Consider the following 27,186-nt stretch of genomic DNA (forward strand, 5'->3'; position numbering starts at 1 on the left):
TCACCCACCATCTGCGCCCAGCACGTCTCCGCTGGTATTTCTCAAAACCGTACCCGGATCGACAATATATGGCAGAGCCAGCGTGCCAGTCTTCGCCTTCTTTCGGGAGTCTGCGCACTCGATCCGGTAGGACAGGCCTAAGTCATCGACGGTGATCTTCAACTGGAAGTTTACCATGTAGAGGCGATCAGCTGTTTTTTTACCATCCATTGTCTTGCGTCTTTTGACTTTGCCCAGTTTTGTGAGGGTCATCATAGGTCGAATGGGCTCCATGTCAATTGAGAACATGGCTGTTTCTAGAAGTTCGGCATCTGGATTCGGGTCAGTTATAGCTGCAGATGGCACAGAAAGCCTAGTATTGAATGATTTGCTCAGGGATTCAACATAAATACTTGCCTGCGTTCACCGGATCGCTATCCCGATAGTTATCCTCACAAGATGTCTCGGAGATGTATATGGCCTGGTCCAAGGTAATGCTCGGAGTTTCTTCTTCGACGGACATATGCAGATCGTATGTCTGGGTGAGCCCGTTGGCGGGTATCAGACAGCCCTGATGTGAAGGTAAGCAACTGTGATAGGCAGTGATCCCCAATGAAGGTCCGCCAGAACATACCTTTTTGACTACCCATTCAAGGCAATTCTTTACGTAATTGCGACCCCACTCGTCCACATCCGGTTTCACGCCTTTGTGGTATAGCTTTCTCGGTTCGTATGACATGTGTCTTTTGATACCGATACTGTAGCGGCTGATTCTGTCTGCCTGATACTGCTCCTTGTTGGCCCAAATCATTGCCCCTTCTACTACTGCCCATTGACTATTGCAAATTCAGTTCATGCTGTTTTACCAATGGGGAACTGGCCGGTCCGCTTACCATTTGGGGGGGAATATAATGTTAACGCCGTACGATCTACATTCGTAGATAATGGCCTCGCGTAGATAAAGTGACTCTGAGAATCCACCAACCAGGACTATCATCTACGTAACGTTAGCGGTGTAAAGAGACTCACGGTTTCAAGTCTGGGGTTTACCTTGACCTTGTGGCCCAGCTGGATAACTTGATCCAGCTGCTCTTTCAGAAGAGTACAAACAGACTTGCATGCTGCATCAAATATGGATTTGATTTCGTTTCTGTACCATATATTAGCTGGTGTTCAGTGCTCCAGTTAGACATCCTTCACAACACTTACTTTTTGATACAGTAGTACCCCAGCTCACCGTCGTCATCCTCTCCGAACTTGTCCAATTCCTGTTGTTGGTCTGGTTTTCGAGCCTCTCGGAACTTGAACGGCACCCATAGGTCTATGATATGACCTTTCTTGATGTTCTTCTTGTGATCTTTACCCCACTCGAATGTAGCCAACTCAATCTTGTTCTGCAGCGAAGGGCTGTCATGAAGCTGGAGGCCGGACTTAATATCATGCTTGACATCCTTTATCAGTTGGGTTTTGAATCCTTGGTCGAGATTTGTTGATCCACATGTGATTCCTAGACATATATCAGTATGGAAGCTGAAGCTGGAGGGGACATACCTAACTACCTGCGCTGGGTGCCAGCTCAACAAGCCTGGTGCTTCCTAGACTGTAGGGAACAGTATCCTGGGCTTCGTTAGTTGCCTCCAGAGGCCGCTTTGCATAGGTAAGATCATGGCTTGTTTCACTTACCGTGGTGCCACCTCCGATATCACCCATAAGGACACAGTCGCCCGTCTATCGATTAGGTAAGTATGGGTCTAATGGTAAAAGAGTTACTGATCGTGACTGACTTCAAACTTGACATCTCGGCTTTTCTCCCGCACATACGCCATGCCAGCTTCTGTTTCTGACACAGTTCGTCGGACTTTCCCAATGGGCAATCCAGATGACTGAGAGGCCATATCGACGGCAGCGCACATTTTTCGTACGGCCATGGGAGTCCAAGCAGTTGGCAATGTCAGGACGAGCTCGATATCGTCACGCTCATCTAACATGTAGTTGGTACGCATGAAATCAAGTGTATGGGCGAAAACCTGCTCCAGATATTCGGCAATCAGGTCGACCTCCCCCTTGGGTGTCTGTAGGATGCCTATGCGTTGTCTGATCTCGTGTCGTAGAGCAGCTGTGCTCTCAGTGGTATCCAGAAGCAGCTTGAAGCGTTCAATAATGACGCCAGGACTCTTCTTCCAAACTGGGCTCTTGATGGTTGCGAGGGCATCCCAACCGATCTTTATGGAACCATCTGTCAAGCCATAGCGTATGACCGAGGGGATCTCACTGGTAGGTTTCAGGCGACTCGCGCCCTCTTCCGGTGTCTCACAAGGCCATTTGTTGACATGCACTATCGTGCCTTTTCGCAGTACTGATCGACTTGGAGCGTTAGTATTCGCTCCTTTAAGAATGAAAAGGGTGTCCCAGGAGGGAAGAACGGCAACCTCTAGAATAAACGATGCGTTTATACCAGGAGATACTGAAATGATTGGAATAACCGCTGGGGCTGAGAGGAATAACCATTGGAATAGAAAGGAATGAACATCAAAAGTCACTTACCCGGGATGGACTCGAATGGAAGGCAGAACACAATGCTTGTTGTAGTGGTTCCAAAGTCAAGCGCGGCCCTCCACCGCTTCGGCGTGTAGCCGTCGCCGACGTCGTTGTTGCCGTTAGAACCCATGGCTTTGATTTGGCACTTGGATTGGCGAGAGTGGTCTTTAGTGAATTTTCTCCTAACTCGTGGGTATGTGCAGGCTCGAATTCAAGCTCACACCAAGGAGCCAACAAGAGAAGTCGACGTGGGTGGGCGTGGCAGGCGAAGCGGTGGTGCTTGGAGCAAACAATTGAAAGATGTCGCCGATAAGTAGTACCTGCGTGTACACCCAAGGCATCAGATGGAACGCGGAGGTGCATCAATCCGGGGAATTCAAGTAAACTCTCTGGTGCATCAGAAGAGTTACTGTGACTGAAAGCCAAAAGCGTCCTTCACTGCATGGCTCTTTCCCATGAAAATGATGGGTCATATTATTTCGCAGGTTTATGTTACCGAAGCCTTGAAGGGCATCCACTAGATCAGCGGGTGGCTCACCTGTTAGAAAAACCGAAGTTCTTTTTCCAACTGTGTATGCGGCGCACTTCCTGGGGTACGTCGTCGCAAGTGCAGCTGTAGTTACCTACAAAAAGAAAAATGAGGGGTTGGGTGGAGGTAACTTCAATTGATGTGATTCCAGTTGAACTGCACACACAATCCAGTTGCACCTGCCTATGTAGCTTCCTGCGTGACTGGCTCATACAGCAGCGTTTCCTCTTATGACTCAGCCGTAGACGCAGGAGAGCAAACAAAACGACCTATCACGGATCCCTGCATCTGTAGGTGGCGCATCCAGACACCCTCTCTTTACGATAGGTGGTAGGCTGGCTGGTAGGTACACCCAACAGAGCCTTGCAGGATACCTAACCATTCGATTGCCAGATCAATGCCTATGGGAAGCCGCATACAAGCAGCAACACCACCAAAGGAGGTTGATTGCTCCATAACCAATTCTCGGCATCATCGACTGGGTGCTGGGTACGTTTCAGTGAAGCGATTTCATCGGTCGGTGTTGTGCTCGGCAATTTGTTTGCTCACAGACCCCTCCTGTCTTCCCTCCTGCCACTTTCTGGTATAACCCGCTTGCGACAGCAATCATGGGTGGGACTTGGGGTGTCGAAGACATCCAATGTCTACTCTCCTCCCTCAACATCTCGGTGGAAAAAATTCGCCAATGGTGGCCTTATGAATACAGCCATTGCGAAAAGTCTTCTCGGAAAGACAGGAGTGTCGGCATCTCTCGTGCGTGCGACCACCTAGCCACACTGATCCCGGCCTTCACTTCGCGCCAGATACAAAGGAAGATGAGATGGCTATGGGCAAACTTTGGCCCCGATGATGGCGACCATGAGCCCGACGCTCTGTACCTGCAGGGTGCTTGGAACAAGACTCTACCGCGCTTGGACGGCGAGTTCCCAGATATTTGGGGTCGCGTCAACCAAAGTGTAGAAGATGACAGAAAGTGAGTGGCATTATTTCCGAACCCGTGTCTCATCACCATTTGACGTAATTAACATAGTATCCTTTCTCACACAGGCAACTAGCTCAACTCCGTCCATCAGCACCACAGGAGAATGATCAACACATGGATTATGCCGAATATGTTGAGCCAATCAAATGCAGATGCGGCTTTAGTCACGTCCTTGGTGATACTGTCCAATGCACGAACCCGACATGCTCACGCTGGCAGCATGTAGTGTGCTACTATGAAGTGGATGACTTCACCGTGGCCCCCGGGAACCACTTGTGCGATCAATGTCGTTCGGCAGATCCACAGCAGCAGCATTGGAATCTAGGAGAAGACCATGAGATGTTGCAGAGCGCCGAGGAAGCCTTGGCGTCCGACCCTCATGCCGATAGACCCCAAGCCCATGCTCCCTATCCCGAAGAACCCTCAAATGTTGTTCCCATTGCGGAGGAAACATTGGCTTTCATTCATCCTCACGTTGAAAGACCCCAGGGCTACAATCCAGATACTGGAGCACCTTCGACCGTTCACCCTCGCATAGAGGAACCGCCGAGTATCGCTCCAGCTCCCACTCCCGACGTCCCGGAACCCAATAGTTTTTCGCCCTTTTTGCAAGATTACAACAAAGAACTAAACAATTCTTCGCCCTTCTTCCAAGAACCGTCCAGCTCCGCTCGTGATCAAGAATCGAACAGAGTTGAGCCTCGTCCCGCGGAATCGCCCATTCCAAACAATGGTGAAGACTTCGATGCGCCAATACAGTCGTTAGAGACTGATGAGGCTCAGATATTACCTGCTATCTCATCACTACCTTGTAAATACGATGCCTTCAAACAATCGCTTGCCTCATTCGAGCAGCAAGCCAGTGCAGCAAGTATTCGGTGGGCACCAGATTCTGACGAAATTCAATCTTGCCTCAAAAAGATATCACTACAATGTTTTAACATATCCAAATCCTTGTCAAGGGATGGATTCCTTCTGGCTGAGGTGCCTACACTGGACCACCTCATACAACAGATGCGCATTTCATCCTGCTTTGCATATTCCCCTAACAGCAACTCCGAGTCGCCATCAAGTCGGGTAACGGAAAAGTGGTTGCGAGCCATACTGGTTGCTTGTGCTGTTGACTGGATTTTCTATCCTGGCCAGAATCAGACAGCTCAAACCACAAGAGACGAACCGCAAAGTGTGCCTCGACTAGACGCCGAGCTCAATTTGATCTTGGCGCACTCCTTCCATACGGAGCTCGCCAACAGATGTAAGCATTAGCACCGCACCCTGCTTCTTGTCAACACTATCTACTTTGCTAACTTGCTGTCTCTTTCCTTCAGGTAGTCCAGAGGCACTGCAAACCTTACACTTCGAAATCACGCAGGGTCTGGCCTCCGGCGCACACAGAGATTTCGCCTATGCCTTTTTAGAAGCCGTAAGCTTAAGCTGTAAGTCGTTACATCTGTTTGAAGAGCTGATTAACGTTGTTTCCCCGCTCACATTTATTAATATACAGGCAGCAGAGCAGGCTTCCGCATGCTGTATTGCGAGGCGGTCACTAGAATGCTGAAGGATCCAGATATTGGGTTGCCTCGAGCACTTGATCGCGAAGCAAAACTCCACACAGAGAGATTCTTTGATAGGCTCATGCCATTCTTCACTTTTGGGGACAGCCGGGCCCCTCTTTCGTTTGCTCCTCCTCACATCGGCCTGATGGTTGAGGGTGAGAGCCAATGGCGGATATCAGAGCTCATGGCTGTATTCAGTCACCTACTCAGGCTCAAGGTACAACTGTCTCTATCCCACAGCCATTATGAGCTGTGGTTTCCGGATAAGAGTCCCTCCAAAGAGTCGGATTATTTGAAGGGCTTGGTCGCCCCTCCTAATAATGAGGATGACGATGATGCCCCCAGAGCGATAGAGTTCTGCCTCTGTCCGGCTATCCTTGAGCACAAGTCATCCGATGCTACAGATCAGGGGATTCTTGATATTTCCCAGTGCCACGGGTCTTTCGTGCGGCTTACGAAGGAAGAGAGGAGTCAGGCAAGGGTTATCTGCCAAGCCAAAGTGATCTATGGCCCTCTTCTCACATAGGGGACTTGGAGAGCTCTTTCAGAGCTTTTATGGCATAGGTACGCTAAATGGCCAGGCGTTGCATTTACCAGGTGCTCCAGCATACTTGCGAACTTTTAGGGGGCAATATCCTCTTCCAAATTCAACCAGAATCATATAGAGGGATCTTTACCCATGATTGTTGCTGTAGTATAGCTCAGATAGAGACCAACGATGAACATCCGTGGTAAATTATACCAGCCTACCGATTTTCATCCACACAGCGAGTAGGCCCCTCCCTTTATCATATGTGGCTATAACCACGTTTCCCGTGTAGCTCCATCAGTGCATGACCGTCAGGGTATGTACGTAGCGAAGCTTGCCGCCCTCGACGCGGAACTCGTGGCTGTCGGGGTCGGCGCCGGCGAAGTCGAAGAAGATGTCGACGGCGCCCGTGACCTCGTCGACGACGTAGCGGCGGTTGGTCTGCTTGATGCCCGCCGGCACGCCCACGTCGCAGCGCGGCTGGACGTAGGAGCCGCCCTCGAGCCGCGCGCAGGGGCTGCCCCACGGCACCTTCACCGACTTGTCGCTGAAGAGGTCCAGGTAGGCGTCGCCGGCCGCCTGGATCGCCTCGCGCGTGTCCCGCTTCTCCTCGGGGATCTCCCCCCAGCTCTCCTGCGACGCGTACCGCAGCGTCGCCGGCGCGTTGAACAGCCAGTCTCCCGTGCTCGTCACGATGGTCTCGATCTTGCTGAGGTTGGTGCTGTTGGGCGCGAGGCGGATCTGGGTCGCGATGACGTGCGGGTTCTTGGTGTCGGCGATTACTGGGGTTTGGGTTAGCGGCAAGCTCGTCTGTTCCTGCTGGATGGGCAGGAGAGATGGGTCTTTTTTAGGTATTTGCCGTATTGCGAAAAGAGGAAAGTGAAGAGAGGGAGGCTCGTACTCAGTTCCGTGTAGGTGGCGCACTGTGTGGTGTCGTGCGTGCTGCGGTTGTGGTCAATCTTGAAGGACTGCGAGAGCAGGCCGCTGGCCAGGGTCGCCGTCTTGAAGTTCTGGGTGTAGACGGTGTCGGAGGTGACGCCCTTGAGGGTTTCCAGCTGCCCGGCCGCCTGCGCCGCGACGTACGAGTCCGAGACGGCTACGAGGGTGGCGCGATCGCAGGCCTCGGCTGCCGCGGCGGTGGGTCTCGCGGTGGCGGCATATGCGAGTGCGGAGATGATGGCGAAGAGCTGCTGTTTCATTATGTCGAAGATTTGGTCAAGCAGTAGCGCGTAGGTTCTTTTTGGGAATGAGGCTGGTGTTAGGGGATCAGGAAAAAGAGGGCAATGGGTGGCCAGGCGAGCCTTGGACGGGCATTTTAAAGGATTGCGAGAAGCCTATATGCCGCGACATTAGACCTCTCTATACAAGTCGTCTCCAACGCGGAGGCAGTATACCCGGTATTGCTAATCTAAAAGCCGGTAGTACTAAAAGCCCCATGGATATGATGCGATCGTCGGCTAATATGAAGCAGCCTGGCTCGGTACCAGAACACCTGTAGACAGCCAATTGCCGGCGATCTGCTCCCAGTCTACCATGTGCATCGATTGATTGAACTGGGTAACTTTGATGCCAGCAATGGAAACATCGGCTGCTGTCGTCACCATGCATGTTCATGAATGAGGGGTCACGATATCTTGGGCGCTTCGCAAAGAGGGTTTCTATTACCAATATCGACTATGACGGCGGGATTCGGCGACCATCAGAGGTGAACTTTTGGAGTCGGTTGGCAGGCGTGGAAGATTCATATCCCAATTTCAACGGACGCTGAGCAACATACAGGTTAATGATGGTACATTTGGGTGCTATCTTGGATGATCATATTCGAGAGTGCCACCATTGGCGTCCAGCACAAGTGTCAATACACCCATCTCCTATGACTCCCTGTCTCGTGGATTCATGCTCGAGGCGGGCTTGGCGCACTAATCGCCCCCCTCCCTACCGGCAAGCCAAATCATTCCCTTGAGGCTTTCTACGACGCTGTCCCTCAGCCAGCTCTCGCCAACCCACTCGTGGTTATTCTTGCCCAACTTTGTGGTGGCTCCATGTGTTAGACCGTCCTTGTCTGCCTGCATCTTGCCCGCTCTCGCGTCTACCCATTCAAACAAGCCCCTCAGAGCAAGCAGATCGTCCCGGTGGCCGTTCCGCACCGCCTCTTCCAGCATGAGCCTTGCATCTACCACACTCCCGTTACTAAGTCCCACGTCCGGGCCGCCCACCCCGGTGTCCAGCACGATGCCGCGCTCAGCATGGGTGAGTCGTCTGAGACTTCCCACAGAAGTGAAGAGCCACTCCAGGGGTTGGCGGGCCTCTTCCAGCTGAGAGCCTCCTCCCGGTGGTTGGCGACCCAAGGCCAGCATGGTGGCAGAAAATGGACTACCCCCGGCAGGTCGGCGTCGAAGATGCAGGACCTGATTCAGCGCAAACCTCTCCCGAAGCTCTTTCCCTTGGCCACCGGCAAAGTCGAGGTCCATGTTCCAATAGTCTGGGCTGGCAGTGCTCACGCTGGTGATGTCGTCGAGCGGGGGCAACAGGCAAGGCGTTGTTCGTGCCTCCTCTGGGCGGCCATCTTTGAATCTGATGCGGATCGGAATACCAACTGGGGTATCCGTGGCTACATCTTTCGTAACCAGACAACGAGGGTCTGTTGCGAGGACCCAGAAATGGCGGAAAGCCTGCAAGTGGCTCTTGTTGTCTTGCACTTGGTCTGGGAAGACTGGATAGAAAGCGACCAGTAACGAGGCAATCGCGAGGTTCGAGTTGCTAAAGGTCTGGGTGCCGCAACCTAGTGAAAGCACACCCATGGCCATATGGATGGCCATGTGCGAACCAAAGGTTGTTTCCGCGTCGTTACGGCCATGTAGAGACCGTAAGATACGTAGTACCTTGATGTCGCAGGTACCGGCCATGACGGCGGCGGTTGAAAGCGCGACGACATCGAGGCACATGCGTCCAGTTACGTGGACGGCGCGCTCGTCAAAATTGGCTTTGTGCGGTATAGAGCGACATAGGCCATAGAAGCGATACAGGTAGTTCAATAATAGGTCGCGCACAGCCGGATCTCCTGAGCCAGCATACCGAAGACCAATTGCAAAGCAGAGTCCGGCCAAGATCGTGAGGAAGGGCAAGTGTGTAGAGTTCAAAGGACCACGCCCGGGACCGTTGAAAGGCTGGGTCGGAGGACTGACCCTCGATTGATAGCGCGCCGGAAGATTCTTCCGGACCCAATCGTGATTCGGCTTGATTTCAGACCACAGTATCAGGTGTTTTGCCAAGGTTCGCAGAAGTAGAAGGTCTGGTCGTATGTAATCGAACTGCAACATGGCGTCGGGCACGTCGATCTTGCGAGCAACGATATGATCATCAGACTTCATATATATCAGGGCTATCGCGACAATAGCAGCTGCGCTCGATCGATCAAGGATGTGAACGAGCTCGACCTTTTTCGATGTGGAAGCGAGCATGAGGAGCTGCTCAGTGATGCGCATATCATGTAGCCCTTTGAGATCACTGCCTTTGCCAAGGTTGATGAAGCCGAGGGCGAATCCAGCGGCCAGACGGTAGCATTCGCTCCGCAGAGGCTCTTCTTCGTCGCCGGTTTCTATATGTGATATCTCGGACATCATGATCTCACTCATGCGGCGATGCTGGCTGTTGCAGTAGAGTAGTCCGATGCCCATGATGCCGGTTGTCTGGGTTAAGGGAGATAAGTTCAACTCCGCAGCTCCTCGTGGCAGCATCCGCGTGACGTGGACGGATAGCAACCGAGTGATGAGGGAATCCATTGTTCCGATGTAAGAGGCGGCGAGACCGAGTAGCAGACCAATTGACGTCATTGTATGCTTAGGGGTAAGATATTTGAAGGCCACCCATTTGGCCACACCTTTGAGGTGGCCATTGAGGCCCAGGGCTAGCAAGAATCCTGCATGGCGGTTGTTGAGATCATTACCGGGCTTGTTGTACAGAATCCAGGACGTGTCGATACCCTTGGCTTGTCGCGAAATGGACAATCCACCAGCAACACCGGAATGGAAAAAGGCCCAAGCAATCTTCTCCTCTGTGAAAAGACTTTTGTCGACTCCAACAGTTTGATTTGTCGGCGTCACGGTACAGTTGAGCACGAATCCATTAATGTGAAACTTTTGCGTCAGTAACGGGAATCGCAATCCGTAGTTCATCAGTCCCCGGCCAGCTGGAATTGATAAAGTGTTGGTGGCAAGCCTTGTAACAAGTTCCTTTTGCTGTTCCAGATAGAACGCATCCGACCACCCTGACTGGGGGTCGAGTCGAATCGCTCTGGGCTTGGTCGTCGTGAGCATAAGCCTTGTCTCGTCGAGCCTGCGATCCTCTTTAAATATAGCTCGAATAACCGCCTGTTTATCGCTTTCGGCAACATCGTCAGTTGGAGCGTCGTTGAAGTCCATGACATTCTGACACAAGGAGCTAAAATCCCAGGATGCGAGATGTGAGGATGCCACGAGATTAGCAGAGTTCAGGCGCTGCTGGTCCGTAATTGTGAGCACCGAGCCGACATCGCTACGATCCACAAGAGCCAGCAGTTCCTTTGACCACCCTGGTGGTGGACGTGCTTGGCACTGCGCGATTGCATCCTGGAGAGGAACAAGAACCGCCTCCGGCAACGACTCCAGGAGAGTATGTGTAATGTCACTGTCGTGCATGGCCTCGACAAACCCCATTGGCGAGTCGCCTTTGAGCTTGAGATGATGGAAAAGCCGATCGAATACCTTGGTACGCGGTAAGACGTCTGCTGACATGTTTGAAGTCATGGCCGGTAAAGTCTGTTCAAGGCTTGGGTCTTTCATCAGGCTGCCTTGAATCCAGTCAAATATATTCCAGACCGGTGGCTCAGGGGGCAGGATGGAGAGCTCTATGATGCCATCGGATCTATTCGAGAAGTCCAAAGGCATTTCCAGCTCATAGATACTGACCCATTGTGGCCACTTGAGCCACTTCGCGATTTGGTATATAATTGCCCGTAGATCGGTAGGACCGGGAGACACGGTCGCTGGGCTAGTTATATCTAGCTTGAGCTCTTCTGATAGTATATGCAGTGCGACCATAGCGTTCTGCGCCTGTTTTGACCTGTTCGAATCGCTAGGCCCCATAGCAGTTGCGAGATAACCGCCTGGCCCACAAGCAGCCTGGCCAAGATCCGTGGCCATGAACGATTGAGCATGCTTCAGATGCGAGGAGAAGAAGGCCAGTTCTTGTTCTCGTCCTTGAGTAGGCTTGAACATGGTCATATTCGCATCTTCTTTCTCCAAGACCCACTTCCAAGATGTATGTTCCACCCAATGGGGGTGAGTTGCGAAATTGGGCACCTCAAATGTGTTCATGGCATCCCAGTCACTCAAGTCTACATGTACACCACTGCTGGATCGCAGATGGCTTCGAGTGCGCCGGTGACGGGTCGGGGGTGGGGGCGAAGTGAACGAGCCAGAATACTCACTGATACCCAAAGCCAGGAAAATGGTACTCAGAAGTATAACGAAAGATGACCACTCGACATCGGTAGCCTCAACCCCTTCGTTCTGCAGCCACCTCATGACTTGCCACCAGCCGGGCAGCAGCTTGTCACCATTGTCCGGACCGAGGCCTATACGAAGGATATCCAGCGCTTTGGCAACCTGAGGATTTGTAGGTCGTAGTTGAATGCGAATTTGGTGGAGCTGTTGGCTTTCACCGTCCACAATATCCACAAGCCCGTCCAGCTTCGAATGGCGAAAAGCGGCAATTTCCCCAAGAGGAGACACGATGGACCTCCTCAAGCCGACTTCGCGTTTGGCTTCACTGCCGCGATATCCAAGACTGCGGACGTTCGCAAGAGACAGTTTTGGCGGCAACTCCAGAGGAGTGAATTGTCTCCCAGGTGCCTCGAGGCTTAGTACGCGCTGCCCGTTGCCAACATCGGACAAGACCAATATCATGGCGGTAGGACCATCTGTTATCTTGCAGGAGTCGATAACATTTTGAGCCTTCTGGGCGTGAAGGAAGTTGATGTCAATTGCCTTTGGTTTCCGGGCTGTTTTGGGTTCGATGTGGACTTGGACATCAAGAGTGAGCAGCTGAAGGCGTTTTTCCATCGGGTCTTGTATACCAATCAGGACCTGGCGACGCTGACGGTCATTCGCACAGTGCCACGGGCCAGACATACAAAACACATGACACTGGGTTCTTGCCGGTTGTTTCGAGAGAGAGTATCGAACATTCGAATTCTCGACAGGGACGGAGTGTATCTTTTGAAGTCGCATTTCTTGGGCCAGGCCGTCGAAGTCATGATCATCGAGCCCCATGCTGTGGAAGCCTTCGAGGTCTCCTGTAGACCGTAACCCTTCTAGCAGATCATCTACAGGCGCTTCTAGGAAGCTGCCCATAGTGCTCTGAGTGACTGTGCCGCTGAAACTAACGCTGGGGTAAACTCCACTGGTTCGAGGAGCCCTGTGACTGCCAAGTGATGTTTCTCTCCGGCCCCCAGTGGTATTGGCCACTTGGGCCTGATCGCCAAATGCGGTCCTATCCTGCGAGGCCGAAAGATCTGCTCTGGCAAGCATAGAGCTTACCCGGCGCGAAGCACGACGTCCAATGCCAGTCTCTTTATCCAGTCCAAGGGATGACTCAAACTTCTCGATTGCCCGATCTGTCTTGTCTTGCCTCTCACTCTTCCGAGTTCTCTTCCGGGGAAGCGGAGCACCAAAGCCGTCATTGAAGCTTGCCTGGATAGGGGATGTGACGCCGCTTGGGTGGCCTGGCTGCATGGAGCTCCTTCGACGGTCCTTCGTCTTGGGGGTTTTGGAAGGCCGGAAAGGGTCCTCGTTTTTAAGGTAGCTAAACTGCCAGACACTGTACATGCTCGTCTCCCTGTTGATGGTGACTGCAATTATTAACTGATCCGACTCGCGAGACTCACGTCCTTTGTTGGGTAGCCGGATCTCCTCTATGTGGAGTATCTCCTCGGCCTTGTCTAAAAAATCAGGAGATCTGCCGGAGCTCCTCCGACCTTTCTGCTTGGCGGAGCGATCCGACTGTGTGACGACTAGACCGAGTTCCAACAGAGGGTCAACCAGTGAAACCAGCCTGGGCCAATGAGAGTCGTTAACCTCGGACGGCAATTCCCACATGCTATCTATCGTTGTGTTACCCAGTCGCAATGGCAAAGCCTTTGGTCTACCGAGGGTCTCGGTGGTAAATGTTGTTTGTGCTGATGATGTCCTCATGGAGGCAGGTGAAGACTGGGGGGAGATAAAGGAGTTAGGAGGCACGCGTGGGAAAGTGACGCTGGTAGCGATCCCAACCTCGCCGCGCTGCTTCCTCTGTATGATGACGCCTTGAGGGGCGGCGCAGGCCGATTCGACCTCAAAAGGCATGTGGACGACATGGCTCGTCCCGTTCAGGAAGTATATATGTGCCTGGGTTTTGAGAAACACCACGAGAGCCTTTGAGAGGGGACGCCCATCGATGCTCTGTTTACGTCTTGGGCCATGTTCGTATTCTTGCTTCGGTGACTCTTGCGACGTAGGAAAGTAGGTCAACAGCGCTTGCGTCACGGGTTCCTTTTCCAGCTTGAATCCAAAGCATTTGCGAAATATGTTTCCCCTTGACCAGACGACAGCCTCATAGGTGACTAGCAGCTCGTCTTCCCCCACGTCATCGTTGCCGTCGTTGTCGACTATGATCTCCCAAGTGTAGTCAGACGCCGAGGCGTTTTCTGGGAGGAGCTGCTCTTGAATGGCATAGCGGAGGGCGGTCGGCTCGTGCAGCCCGAGGGATGTCACCGAAGCCATGTCGATTGTTGGAGCTGCTCCATGGAGGGAGATCAGATGCAAGCTTTGTGGGTCGCAGAAGTAATCGGGTCGTTCAAATTCGTAGCATCGTTATTCGTTCACCTTGGGTAATGTAGAGTGCCCGCAGGTTCGTCTGCGTAGTAGCTTCGGGCTCTCCTACTGCAAGTATGTAACGCGACTTTGCGCTGAAGACGCGATTGCGACCTCGAGTTTACCTATGGAGGGGCACTGCTGAGCTTTGTCGGTCAAGGTGTATTGACACCGTGTGAGAGACTGTACACACCGCCAGTTTAGGGTGGAGCTATCTTCCTAATGCATGGTTACAGAGGGACTGACACTGTGCGAGCTCCAATCGGTCACTGACGTAGCCTCGGGTCACTGCGCAGCTTAGTAGCTAAGCTACCTGCAGCTTCGCAAACACGCCCCAACCACCACATCACTCATTTATCAACGTAATACCGGTGCTTACAACTTGTTTCTACCATGCCAATTTATAGGCCAAGCTGCCTATCATGACAGACGAATCGCCCATTGCGGGCAAAAGCCAAAATGTCGATTACGAAAGTGATGGCTCGGATTCCGAGCCCGAGCTTGCGAAGATCGACCCTAGACCGGTAGAGGATGAGGAGGAGGATGCGCCCACGACAGAATCCGACCGGCACCAAATACCCAGTGAACATGGAGGCAGCCAATCTGTAGCTGGTGCTACCGAGGATGAAGGGGACGAGGATGACGGGGCAGAGGAAGATTCCGACGGCGATGAAGTTGAGGAAGATTCCGACGAAGATGACGAAGACGACGAGCCTAAGCTCAAATACGCCCGGCTTACACAACACCTCAATGGCGTCTATAGGAATGGCGACATGACCAGTGCGTTTCTCGTTGCTGGCGACAAGATGCTCGTTGGGACACATAATGGCAACATGGTAAGGACCGAGGCTATTCCCATCGCTGGTGTGTTGTCGCACTAACACGCCACAAGAATGTAGTGCAGCTTCCCATGTTCCAATCGGTTCGTGTTTACCATGCCCACGAGTCTTCCGTAACGGGCGTATCGATATCGCCATTCCCGCCACCTCTGCCTCCGACGACACTAAAATCCGAGGTCGCCAGTAGAGCTGTGTCGCAGGCCACAACCGGTCGTCGCGCGTCGTCGCAGCATTCGGAGCAAACCACCGCAGGCGGCTCTCAGCGAAGGGCACGAGAACCGGTGCAACAGCTGCCGAACATAGCCTCCAACAATGTCTTCATCGCAACGTCCTCTATGGATGGCAATGTCTGTGTCCAGTCCTTGATCGACATGACCGATGTCTCGCTCCGGAACTTTGCTCGGCCAGTTCAAGCAGTGGCATTGTCGCCAGACTACAAGACCGACCGAACGTACATTTCAGGAGGAAAATCCGGGAGTCTCGTTCTGACCGTGAATCCTCCCCGGGGTCGCAGCACATCCACGACTGTGGGCACTGCTGCGGCGACGGCTTCAGGCTGGCTTGGTAGTGTGGGCTTAGGAACCAACACCGGCAAAGACCATATCCTACATTCCGGAGAAGGCACAATTAGCAACATCAAGTGGTCACTTTCGGGAAAATATCTTGCATGGCTCAATGAGCACGGCATCAAAATTATGCGAACCAAGATGCATCTAGACAGCGCAGATTCGGAGGATGCCTGGAAGCGCGTTGGCCACGTTGATCGCCCGCAGACTGATGAGTGGGAAGAAATGGCGGGCGTATGGAAAGGCCGTGCTGAGTGGATAGATGAGCAAGCCGTGGAAAGCGACGACGATGCCAAGGAGCCAGAATCCCCCACAGCCTCGTCAGCAGCCGCAAACAAACTGAAGCAAACAGCTTCGAAGGCGAGTAAGAATATCGAACGGCTCTTAGTTGGATGGGGTGGTACAATATGGATCATCCACATTCATCCTGGCCGGATGGGGGTTGGCAAGTATGCGGGCGAGAGATCAGTTGGCCATGCCGAGATTGCGAAGAAGTAAGTGAAGTCAACCGTATACATGAGTGCCACTAACCTTCTCTAGGCTTCGTATGGACTGCATCATTTCCGGTCTTTCCTTGTACACACCAACCCAACTTCTTGTACTGGCGTATTGCAAGCCAGATCAAGATGAGGACGAAGACGACCTCAAAAAGCACGTCAAGGGCCATGAGGCAAAACTGTCGAGTGCATCAGGCGGGAGCGAACCCTCTGGCGGCAGAAGGCGGCGCCAAAATGCATTGGCACCAGAGCTGAGGTTGATTGATCTGCAATCACAAGCTGAAGTAGACAAGGACAGTCTGACTGTTAGCCAGTTTGGGTCTTTGTCGTCCAACGATTATCACTTGGGTGTTCTCCCAGCTAAGAACGCGGCGTCTGTGGTAGCATCGCGTGGTGTCCTGGATGCAATGGCTGGCTTTGGTTCTGAAATGTGGAATGCGGCCATCAACCCAAGATCACTCTTCAGTTCGGGTGCCAGTATCCGGAGCAATACGAGTAATGATGCTGCTTCTGGCACACAAGCCGCCAGTACCATCGGCAGTGGTCGTGCGAAAGCCATGCCGCAGACTGTGCACCCAAATCTGGTGAAGCCCGGGGCTAAGATCTTCATTCACAGTCCCTTTGACTGTATTTTGGCGACCAAGCGGGACCTTGGTGATCACTTGGAATGGCTACTTCAGCTACAGAGATATGAAGATGCCTGGTCTCTACTGGATGAGCACCCTGAGATCATGGTCACTGCCCCCGAGAAAGCCCCCGATTCTGGCTCCCCTACACTTGAAAGGAAATCCACAAGCGATGACTTCTTTGATGAGACATCATCTGTAATAGAGTCGCAGTTCCGAGCAAAGAACTCATCAGCAGAAAAGGAGAAACGACGGATAGGGGAGTTATGGCTCCAGGAAATCTTTGAAACCCGCGATTGGACTAAAGCAGGTCAAATCGCTGCCAAGGTTTTGACAACGGCAGATGGCTGGGAGAAATGGATCTTCAACTTCGCAGGCGCTAAGAAGTTTGACGAAATCGTCCACTTCATCCCCTCAGAGCCAATGCGACCGCCAATACCGGGCACTGCGTATGAAATCATCCTCGGTCATTATATCCAGAACGACAAGCCTCAATTCAAAGAGCTGTTGGATCGTTGGAACCCGGACCTTTTCGATATCCAAACCATCACTACTGCTTTGGAGAATCAATTGAAATACCGAGACGTCAGAGAGGACAGTGTCGAGGATGGCGAAAAGGGGCGGGACTGGCGAATCGTCATGGAGTCTTTGGCGCATCTCCAAGAGCTGAACGGACGACACAGGGAAGCGCTACGACATTACATCAAGCTCCAAGACGCAGACTCGGTCATGCGGTTGATAAGAGACAATCACTTGGCCGACGCCGTCACTGACGATGTGCCCAGTTTCATTGCGCTTAGGGTGCCAGAATCTCAACTCTCGCAGATGACGATATCCGAAATCGATGAAGCAACATCAGAAGCCATCACTCTCCTTGTGGATGAGGCCCAGCGTGGCCTCATCAAGCCAGATGTTGTGGTGCAGCAGCTGGAGAAGAAGGAGCTCAACCGTTATCTCTACTTTTATCTTCGCGGCTTGTGGAAAGCGTATCGTGAGCGACCTGTCGATGAAACAGTATCGCTCGTAGATGACTTTGCCGATCTTGCAGTGCAACTCTTTGCCGAGTTCGACCGCGTTCTGCTGATGGATTTCTTGAAAGTATCTACAAGCTACGCATTCGAGACAGCTGCCCAGGAGTGTGAGGGCCATAACTACATCCCGGAGCTGGTCTATCTCTACTCCAAAACGGGCCAAATGAAACGCGCACTCTATCTGATCATAGACAGGCTCGGGGATGTCTCACAGGCAATTGCATTTGCAAAAGACCAGGGTGATCCTGACCTGTGGGAAGACCTTCTCAACTATAGTATGGACAAACCGCAGTTCATCCAGGGCCTGCTCGAGGAGGTCGGGACTTCGATTGACCCAATTACTCTTGTCCGACGTATACCTGAGGGGCTTGAAATACCCGGACTTCGAGAGGGCCTGAAACACATCATGAAAGAACACGAGATACAGTACAGCATATCATCAGGTGTAGCACGTGTGCTCCGTTCCGAAGTTGCGGCCGCGCAGAACATGCTGCGGATGGGTCAGCGTAAGGGAATCAAGTTTGACGTCATGGTCAAGACTCAAGACCATGTTGATGTGGAGGTTAAGGAAGTAGCGACACTCGCCCCGAATAGAAGCCGATTGGCGGGTGACGTGAGTGGGACATGGACCCCTACAGCTTCAGAGGCCGTGGAAGCAGCCGTGGATGCGCAACAACCTGAGCACGACCACAGGGCTGCGAAACCCGGACATTGTGCTCGTTGCCATGAGCCATTCACCGAGTTCGAGATGGAAACCCTGGTCGGGTTTGCCTGTGGTCATGTCTTCCACGTCAGCCATCTTCTGGAACAACTTCACCCTGGGGAGACCCCGGATCCTAGTCTTGTAGGAATTGACGACGAAGAAGAAGATCGAACGAGAAATGGGCGCTTCGTGCGTAGGAAGGTTACACACGCAAGACTGCTGAGGGATAAGATCGAGGCCGGCTGTCCGGTATGTAGCGTTCGAGAGGACGTGGTCGAGGGTGTGGTGGTGGCATAGCGAACTTGTACGAGCAACTGCTTAGTGACTGCATCGAATGGCGTTTGGCGATGGATGGGACGGGGCTTTTGAAGATTGGACGTTCAATACCTAACAAGAGGTAGGCTGCCTCGGGGCCTTGCATCAAGCATATCATGACATATCATATTATTGCATTTTTGGAATAATGAGCTTTATTCATGAAATGATCTCACCTTCTTTCTCTACCTACCGGCTTGAAATATGCCATATGCGTTGTTTCTGAATGTAGATGCTCAACTAAGAGCATGAGGACAAAACGTCTTGAAGTTGGTGGCCGTAATCCCTGCCAAGGTGGGGTCGTAAGTCCGCATCCACTGGAAACCGCGCCCTGCAGGCGGGCACCTGGAGGGCTATTCCAGTAGGCAAATAACAAAACACCAGTTATTTGCTTCATATCTCTTTACTTGCCTTCCCTGCACTCATTGTTCTTTGTAACCGGAAGTTGGGCGACTCTGACCGATACAAATCACCAGTCTATTCCCTATTTATGCTTCCGACTTCTCGCCTTGTCTCGGCTATCAGGCGGACACAGGCTCTGACATCATCACTCATCTCGACAACCAGCAAAGCAACACAACAGCATCGTACTTTCAGCATGTCTCAGAAGACGCAGGAGCCCGTAGTGGATAAGCTCACGGAGCTGGCTACACAGGATGCCAAATGGATCACCCTCAAGAAGATCGACTACACGGACCAGACGGGCAAGGCCCGAACCTGGGAGATGGCGACACGCAAGACCCGGGGCAAGGCCGGCGTCGACGCCGTGGCCATGGGCAACATCCTACTGCACCCTTCAAGAGCCCCCGCGACCCTCGTCGTGATCCAGTACCGTCCCCCGCTGGATGCGTACACGGTGGAGTGGCCCGCGGGTCTGATTGACGCCGACGAGACGGCCGAGGAGGCCGCCGTGCGCGAGTTCAAGGAGGAGACGGGCTACGATTGCAAGCTCGTCAGCATGTCGCCCGTCCAGTCGGCCGACCCCGGCATGAGCGACGCCAACATGAAGATGGCGATCGTCGAGGTGCAGCTGGGCGAGGACGACGCGCTGCCCGAGCAGCGCCTCGAGGACGGCGAGCACATCCAGCGCGTCATCATCCCGCTCGCCGAGTTCTACGACCGCCTCGTCGAGTACTCCAAGAAGGAACGCTTCATCGTCGCGGCCAAGCTGTTCCATTTCGCTCACGGCATGCACTTCGCGCAGACGCAGAAGTACATGTAAAATCCGATCGTATGGGGAAAGCGACTAGACCAGGAACATCATATCAGTGTCCGTCAACGGAAAGGTGGCCTTTAGTAATCAGCTCAGATAACGCCTCGAGTCGCTGCTGTTTCGGCCATCACAAGGTGTCTCGCACTGAGGTCTAGGTTAAGGCAGACAAATAAACCGATGATACCACCATGGGGAAAATTGAACTACTGATTCGCCTACCACTTGTGAAAACCATGCATAGTCGTAATCTCAAATGTTCGTAAACTGTACTCTACGGGTCTTAATAATACTGCTGAAATAAGATTGATGTTAAAGCAGGCATGTCCTCGGCAGAAGCCGGCTCAAACGGCTCCGACCGTTCCATCAATCGGCGTGAGGCCATCGTGGCGCGTGCTGAGCCTATCTATTTATATAGTGGTTCCGCCCAGTCGGTAGTACCACAGCCCCGAGCATGGGTCATGACATCGCTGGAAAAGTCCTAAGTCAGCCTAGACATAAGCAAGAGCAGCCCAACAAGCTTGCAAGGTGGGACACACAGCCTACGGCAAAGCCTAGCTTTCTCGTAGTGCAATTACGAAACCATGCAGGCATGGATGCACCCATGATCAACGTCTTTGTCTAGATAGAGGCAGTGTACGATTATTATATGTAGCTGGGGTGATCTCCCTTTGACTCCCACAGCATTATTTTGGTCTTCTTTCTCCTCTTATACAATTAATTATATAATATTATCTCACGCCTGAGATGCCTCTTGGACTGCAGCAATCGATCGCCGCTAGCATCGAGCTAGACAACTTCCAGCTCTCGTACAAACCGGGAGATGTTATCACCGGCAATGTGGTACGGATTCAACTAGACCAACCTGACGAGGTGGTCGTGACACTTCAGTTTTGGGGCCGGATAAAGACCCGGATTGCGGAAAGTCAGAACAACGGCTCCGGCAGCTCGACCCGGCACTATGAAGGAGAATCGACGCTCTTCAACATCGCCGAGACCCTGTACCAGGGCCAGGCCAGCGTGGGAAAGAACGTTTGGCCCTTCAGGATAACCATCCCGGATACGCATCTTCCTCCGCGCCCAGCGGCGGGCAATACTCTGCCGCCCAGTCTTTACTTACGGAACGAGCATCTTGCTCATATGAGGCAGCGGCGCAATTATCTCTACGTCAAATATGTTATGGAGGCCGACATCCAGAGTGTGTCTAAGAGGAGCAAATCTGCGCTGGCAATGTTGCCCCTCAATATAAGGACCCCGTCTTCGCCCACACCCATTCACGATTTCGCAGTTTTGGGTATGGCCACAGAGCAAAGCGTCAAAACATTACATTTGCTCCCCGAATACGCGCACGAGAGCCTGTCATTTCGCCAGCACATGCACAGCTTTTTCAAGCGCTCCACCGTTCCCCAGTACAGCTTTGCCATCGTGACCGAGTTTCCCTCGGTGATCCAGCTGGAGCACCCGACTCCTCTCCCGTTCAAGATCCGGGGCATTGTGAGGAACGGGGAGAACGAAACAACGAAAGGGGTCGCCGAAAAGCCGCCGGAAATCCACCTGGTCTCGGGCCAGGTGTACCTACGGAGCGTGACGAATACCGACGGCCTGGACGCTTACAGCTACAAGCTCAGTGACTTCTCGGAGGGCCGGTGGAACCACCACCCCCTCATCATGCGCACCGACTTCCTGGACTTCAACGGGAAGCAGTTCGTCGTTCCCATGGAAGACCGGCAGGGCGACGCGGCGATTGATATCGGCACGGCCGTGAGCTTGGGGGTTTCGACGAGAGGCGCGCAGGAGTCGGGGCTCTTCAGGACATTCCAAAGCCCACTATATCCGTCTTTTCACAGCCAGCATGTGCAACATGTTCACCAGATAAAATGGGAGTTGAATTTCATCTGCGCAGGGAAGAAGTTTGACATCAGGGGGAAGCACCCGGTTCGCGTCATGGGTCCGAGTGAGACGCGCGAGCAACAGATCTTGGGCATCATCGGACAGGATGGGATTCAAGGGGCTCACAGGGCTTGGGTGAACGGGAATGTTGACAACCCAATACTCGCCCTCGGAATGCCCTAAGCGTCGGCCACCCGGCCAACCGAAGACGCATATGTATGGCGGTCTAAGGGTGCGCTGAGTAAGGACAGAGCCCTAGTGTCATCTCAGTCAATGCAAGTAGGCTGGCAGCTGGTGTGTTTGCAGAACGCACGCGCTGCCACTGCTACACGCCTCGCGATCCTCGGGATGAGATGCACAATTAAACCTCTCTTTGGTCTTCAATACTTAGAAGCAGGTGCACTGAATTATGAAGAGCACGAGACGCCAATGAAGATGTGCTGGCCTGCACGAAGAGAGCTAAGGACTGGCAAAGGGAAGGGGAACGTCTGGGCCTCGACCGAAAGGTCCACCTGCAGATGTTTTATACCTCCTAAGCCGAGATGCTAGAGACAAGCCAGCCAATGAGTTCGGGCGAATTGGATTTCCGCGCCTTAGCCCGGCGCGCGGAAATGGATCGCTGACGGGCTGAACCTACAAAGCCGGCGCCAAGCCACGGCATTACCACAGGAGATCCGCCAAGCCCACAACAAGTCTGGGGAACCGTGGGGTTCGGTTGCATTTCGATTACCCAAGAGTATTGAGAGAATACCGCGTGACCATGGGAATAGAGAATATCAGAATCCAAAATCCAAGGGCAATCCCCATCGACGTCTTGTGTTTTAGTGCGTGTTGGCAGGTCATCCGGCTCCCCGCTACTAGCCGGCAATGCTTTGTCCTGGAAAGGCAGTTCGTCATAGCGGCTTGATAAGCTTTCAACGCCGCCTCCAACCGAGCCGGTATCATAAAGGACAATGAACGCCCACGCGACGTGGGGTGTGAGCAGTGGAAATTGGGAGAAATTGGAATCAATTGAGTGATTCGGGGTCTCAGGAACTCGGCTTCTCCTTCTTAGAATCAGTTCAGAATATAAGAGACAGCTTTGTCGAGTTGAGAGACCATTGTCCATCGTACCCGCAAGAGAGACAAGACCTTTTACCGTCATGCTTGCCATCAGTCTCGTCACTGCCCTCATGGGCGTGGCGGCAGCTATTGTAACTTATGTAAGTCATGGGAAGAGTGCCTGTACGTTATTTAGAGTTGGCGTCTAACCATATCCAGGTTGTAATTATTGTCGTATATCGTCTTTACTTCCACCCTCTATCCAAGTACCCAGGCCCGTTCTGGGCCAAGATCACCGACGCTTACCAGCTGTACCATGCCTGGAAGGGCGACCGACACCTGGAGTTCTGGCGCAACCACGAGAAGTATGGCAAGATTGTCCGCTTCGGTCCCAATTGTCTCTCCTTTAACTCCAACACCGCCCTCAAGACCATATACGGCTTCAAATCCAATGTGCGCAAGGCCGAGTTCTACGAGGCCTTCGTCCACCCGGCCCCCAACACCCACAATGCCCGGGACAAGACTCTCCACGCGCGCAAGCGCCGCGTCCTTTCCCACGGCTTCTCCGACAGTGCCATGAAGGAGATGGAGCGCTATGTGCTTGCCAACGTGCGCTCGTTCTGCGACCAGATCGGCGTGGGGGCCAGCGACGGCCAGAAGGGCTGGACACCGGCCAAAAATATGGCGGACTGGTGCAACTACCTCGCCATGGATATCCTCGGAGACCTGTGCTTCGGAAAGGCTTTCCACATGCTGGAGAGGCCCGATAACCGCTATGCTTTGGAGCTGGTTTCGCTGGCGACGACCCGGCATCTCATCGTAAGCTCCACTTGAATGACCCAAAACGCCTGACATGTCTAATATACGAGCAGTGTGGTACAATGCCCATTGTCGGAAAGCTAGGCTTCGACAAGGTCCTTTTCAGCAAGATCGCGGCTGGCCGAGCCAAGTACATGGCATACAGCAAGGCCCAGCTGACCGAGCGTACGAAGCTGGGCGATGAGACGGACCGACGGGACTTCTTTTACTACCTCCTGAGAGCACGCGACCCCGAAACAGGCGTTGGCTTCACGACGCCGGAACTCTGGGGCGAGTCAAACTTGCTGTAAGTACCTACCCCAAAAACAAGCGTGGCAGATAATGTAGCTTACACATACTCGTTAGTATTATCGCTGGATCGGACACCACATCCACTGCTATGGCAGCAACCTTCTTTTACCTCGTACGCAATGCCGCGGCCCTTCAAAAGGCAACGGCAGAGGTTCGCGGCGTTTTTGGCGATGTTGAGGAGATCACTCAAGGCGCGGGCCTGAACTCGTGCACTTACCTCCGGGCCTGCGTGGACGAGGCCATGCGCATGTCTCCATCCGTAGGAGGCATCCCTCCCCGAGAGGTGCTGCAGGGCGGCATCACCATCGACGGCGAGCACATCCCGCAGGGCACCGTCGTCGGGACGCCGCACTACACCATCCACCACAACGGGGCCTACTACCCGGACCCGTTCACGTACACGCCCGAGCGCTGGATCGCGGGAACGCACAAGAGCGAAGGCGGCGAGCGCATGACGACCGCGTCCGAGGTCGAGGTGGCGCAGAGCGCCTTCTGCCCCTTCTCCATCGGTCCCCGCGGCTGCATCGGCAAGGGCCTCGCGTACCAGGAGATGATGACGACGCTGGCCCGCACGCTCTACTTGTACGACATCCGCAAGGCGCCGGGCGTCGTCGACCCGGGCGAGGGCAGCCCGCGGAACGAGTACGGTCGGCACCGGGTGCAGGAATTTCAGCTGATCGACCAGTTTACGAGTCTGAAGGATGGCCCTATGATTGAGTTCAGGAAGCGTATCTAAGCGCGAGGCCTGGTGGCGTAGCTGGCAAAGACACGAAATCGGGCGTTGGAAGCCTTTTGGGTTTTATTTAATATGCGGGCGCTTCGTCGAAGTCCCAATTTGTCGTTGACAACACTTCGTATCGAAACCAAACCATTATAAGTGTTTTGTTCGATTTTAAAATGTATCGTGAGGTTTATCTTAGGCGTCACAAGAAACACACAAATTCTTGGAAAGTAGAGTTCCACAGGCATCAGTTGACAATGCGTGCTACTCCATTCTGGTTGGACCAGTACCGGCGTATACCGGTATTCGATCTCCGGGCCGCTGCGGACCGACGGTGTTAATTAAGCAGGTACGGTCATGAGCCCAAAAGATAGTAGCATCGAGACAGTACCCTGGGAGTTGGAGATGCGGGGAAAAAAACAACATACCGCGACAAGTCAGCATACCTACCTAAGACTACAGGGGAAACGGTTCCTCTCCAATTAAGCAATTTCCTCCAATCAGAGATATCACCTCGATTACTTTTATGGTAGGTAGGGTGCGCCAGTCGGCTTCAAGCTTGGCTTGCTCTCATGGCATTGTTACCAAGGCCGTTTGGGGTAGCAATGCCGAATCGATTCATGGCATTCTATGGAATCGCTTCTGCATGTGACGTGATTGCCAAAATATTCACCAGGCCATGTGACGAGAAAGCATGGGGAAGTCCTCGCCTCGGCATCTCCCGCCATTCTGGGCTTTCGTCACTGTGGTCGACAGGAAGAGGGCAGAGTGTACAACAATGCAGACGGGAGGTGGGCGATATAAGGCACACCTTTCCCGGCTCGCTGAAAACTTGCTCGTTACCCCTATAGGCTCACCGTCTCGCTTCCAGCCAAAATGAGATCGATGCTTCAAGCTACTTTCCTCCACTTGCTTGCTGCAAGCGGCGGCTTCTTTTCACAGGTTGCCGAGTCCCGAACCCTGCCGAGACAAAGTGGCTGGCCGTACGCCCCATTTGTCACTTCTGGCCGTGATGTCAAGAACACAGAAGATCAAGATGTGGTCTACGCTGGTGCGAACTGGCCAGGTGCCGGCGAAGTCATGATTCCCGAGGGTCTCCAGTACCAGTCTATCGAGACCATTGTGTCGAAGATGAAGAGCATTGGAATGAATGCGATCCGTCTGACCTTTGCAATCGAGTTGATCGACCAGATCTACGACAATGAAGGCGTTGACGTGCCCCTGTCAACCGCTTTCACCGAGGCCCTCGGTGCCGAGAACGGCAAAACCATCTTGGACCAAGTCCTTGCCAACAACCCGTCCTTCACCGAAAGCACGACCCGGCTGGAGGTCTACGATGCGATCGCTGCTGAGTGCGCAAAGCAGGAGATCTTCGTCCACCTAGACAACCATATGTCGAGGGGTGCTTGGTGCTGCAATACCGAAGACGGGAATTCGTGGTTCAATGATGTAGACTTCAACGTCGACAACTGGACGAGAGGACTGGCTTACATGGCCGAGCACGGCAAGTCTTGGCCGGCCCTGGTCTCCATCGCCCTTCGCAACGAGCTTCGCAGCCCCGACAGCAACCCAGAACTGAAAGAGAGCTCCTACAACTGGCAGGACTGGTACAAGTACATCAAGCAAGGCACCGAGGCCGTCCACGCTGCCAACCCGGATCTGCTCATTTTCCTGTCGGGCCTCAACTTCGACACGACCATGACGCCCGTTGTGCGCGGCACCGCCCTGACCCCCGGCAGCGCGACGTTTGACCTCGCCGACTTCGAGGGGTACGCGGACAAGCTCGTCCTCGAGCTGCACAACTACGACAACAACGCCAACGACTGCGCCGCGCTCCAGGGCGGCCTGCGCAACAACGGCTACCAGGCGATGAGCCCCGGGGAGGTGACCACGGCCAACGTATTCCCCGTGCTCCTGACCGAGTTCGGCTTCAACATGAACGCGACCGAGTGGCGGCGCACCTACGCGACCTGCTTGGCGGACTACATGGTGTCGTTGAAGTCCGGCTGGTTCATCTGGGTGCTGGCCGGAAGCTATTACATTCGTGACGGGACACAGGACTACGAGGAGACGTGGGGCCTGCTCAATCACGATTGGTCGGATTGGCGAAGCCTCGAGTATGTTGAAGGCGGACTCATCCCGTTGATTGAAGGAACTGCTTCGCCATAGCTGCCTCATGCGAGGACTTGGGCTTGGTTGGTACTATAGCCGGTGTGGACGATCATGTATTTCACTGTAGCGACGATGATGAAGTAATAGTAACATGCTATAGTATCAAGCAATCAATGGACCATCTATGAATCTATAAGCGACAGTTTTAGCAGTGGTAGACTCAATTGGTAAGATGTTAAATGGATATTAATCCATGCTGTAAACTTAGCATTGTGTAAAAAGGGCAGTCCTTGATAGAGAAGATAGTAGGCCTCGTCACTCTTCCCTTTGATCTTCGTATTGAGGCTATTGGTGAGCAATGTTCAATACGCATACCTACGGCATAATGTTGGGAATTATGCAACCTGCATGCAGATATGCAGGGAGAGTTACCTCTTAGCGTGGCTGAACGTTTATGCGCTACCGAGACCCAGCTGGAGCTACCTGTTTGATAGGTGGAATGTGGGTCGCGCATTGTTATCGC

General features: G+C 53.2%; 8 protein-coding genes across 8 annotated transcripts; 5 read left to right on the forward strand and 3 right to left on the reverse strand.

The window, feature by feature from the left end:
• On the reverse strand, positions 1–2,647 carry PG985_001341 (uncharacterized protein; the record flags this gene model as incomplete). Its single annotated transcript, XM_066821110.1, has 9 exons — positions 1–311; positions 436–550; positions 614–815; positions 873–976; positions 1,030–1,129; positions 1,189–1,486; positions 1,539–1,707; positions 1,764–2,250; positions 2,598–2,647. 9 exons carry the CDS (start codon positions 2,645–2,647, stop codon positions 1–3), a joined length of 1,836 nt encoding a protein of 611 aa, XP_066691989.1.
• A 1,007-nt stretch (positions 2,648–3,654) lies between these two features.
• PG985_001342 (uncharacterized protein) lies at positions 3,655–6,110 on the forward strand (the record flags this gene model as incomplete). The annotated part of the gene is made up of 4 exons (XM_066821111.1): positions 3,655–4,019; positions 4,094–5,283; positions 5,357–5,464; positions 5,533–6,110. 4 exons carry the CDS (start codon positions 3,655–3,657, stop codon positions 6,108–6,110), a joined length of 2,241 nt encoding a protein of 746 aa, XP_066691990.1.
• A 300-nt stretch (positions 6,111–6,410) lies between these two features.
• On the reverse strand, positions 6,411–7,312 carry PG985_001343 (uncharacterized protein; the record flags this gene model as incomplete). Its single annotated transcript, XM_066821112.1, has 2 exons — positions 6,411–6,895; positions 7,015–7,312. 2 exons carry the CDS (start codon positions 7,310–7,312, stop codon positions 6,411–6,413), a joined length of 783 nt encoding a protein of 260 aa, XP_066691991.1.
• A 720-nt stretch (positions 7,313–8,032) lies between these two features.
• Positions 8,033–13,912, reverse strand: PG985_001344 (Negative regulator of mitosis; the record flags this gene model as incomplete). Its single annotated transcript, XM_066821113.1, has 1 exon — positions 8,033–13,912. The coding sequence occupies one exon, from the start codon at positions 13,910–13,912 to the stop codon at positions 8,033–8,035; it is 5,880 nt and encodes a 1,959-aa protein (XP_066691992.1).
• Positions 13,913–14,424: 512 nt separating this feature from the next.
• On the forward strand, positions 14,425–19,801 carry PG985_001345 (uncharacterized protein; the record flags this gene model as incomplete). The annotated part of the gene is made up of 5 exons (XM_066821114.1): positions 14,425–14,838; positions 14,895–15,901; positions 15,948–18,513; positions 18,850–18,881; positions 18,964–19,801. 5 exons carry the CDS (start codon positions 14,425–14,427, stop codon positions 19,799–19,801), a joined length of 4,857 nt encoding a protein of 1,618 aa, XP_066691993.1.
• A 735-nt stretch (positions 19,802–20,536) lies between these two features.
• Positions 20,537–21,862, forward strand: PG985_001346 (uncharacterized protein; the record flags this gene model as incomplete). Its single annotated transcript, XM_066821115.1, has 1 exon — positions 20,537–21,862. One exon carries the CDS (start codon positions 20,537–20,539, stop codon positions 21,860–21,862), a length of 1,326 nt encoding a protein of 441 aa, XP_066691994.1.
• Positions 21,863–22,821: 959 nt separating this feature from the next.
• PG985_001347 (uncharacterized protein) lies at positions 22,822–24,566 on the forward strand (the record flags this gene model as incomplete). The annotated part of the gene is made up of 4 exons (XM_066821116.1): positions 22,822–22,881; positions 22,940–23,539; positions 23,593–23,825; positions 23,885–24,566. 4 exons carry the CDS (start codon positions 22,822–22,824, stop codon positions 24,564–24,566), a joined length of 1,575 nt encoding a protein of 524 aa, XP_066691995.1.
• An 861-nt stretch (positions 24,567–25,427) lies between these two features.
• On the forward strand, positions 25,428–26,720 carry PG985_001348 (glycoside hydrolase family 5 protein; the record flags this gene model as incomplete). The annotated part of the gene is made up of 1 exon (XM_066821117.1): positions 25,428–26,720. The coding sequence occupies one exon, from the start codon at positions 25,428–25,430 to the stop codon at positions 26,718–26,720; it is 1,293 nt and encodes a 430-aa protein (XP_066691996.1).
• Positions 26,721–27,186: the final 466 nt, after the last annotated feature.

The sequence above is a fragment of the Apiospora marii genome, assembly GCF_038362585.1.
Source record: "Apiospora marii strain CBS 49790 chromosome Unknown utg000001l_segment0_segment0, whole genome shotgun sequence".
NCBI lineage: Eukaryota > Fungi > Ascomycota > Sordariomycetes > Amphisphaeriales > Apiosporaceae > Apiospora > Apiospora marii.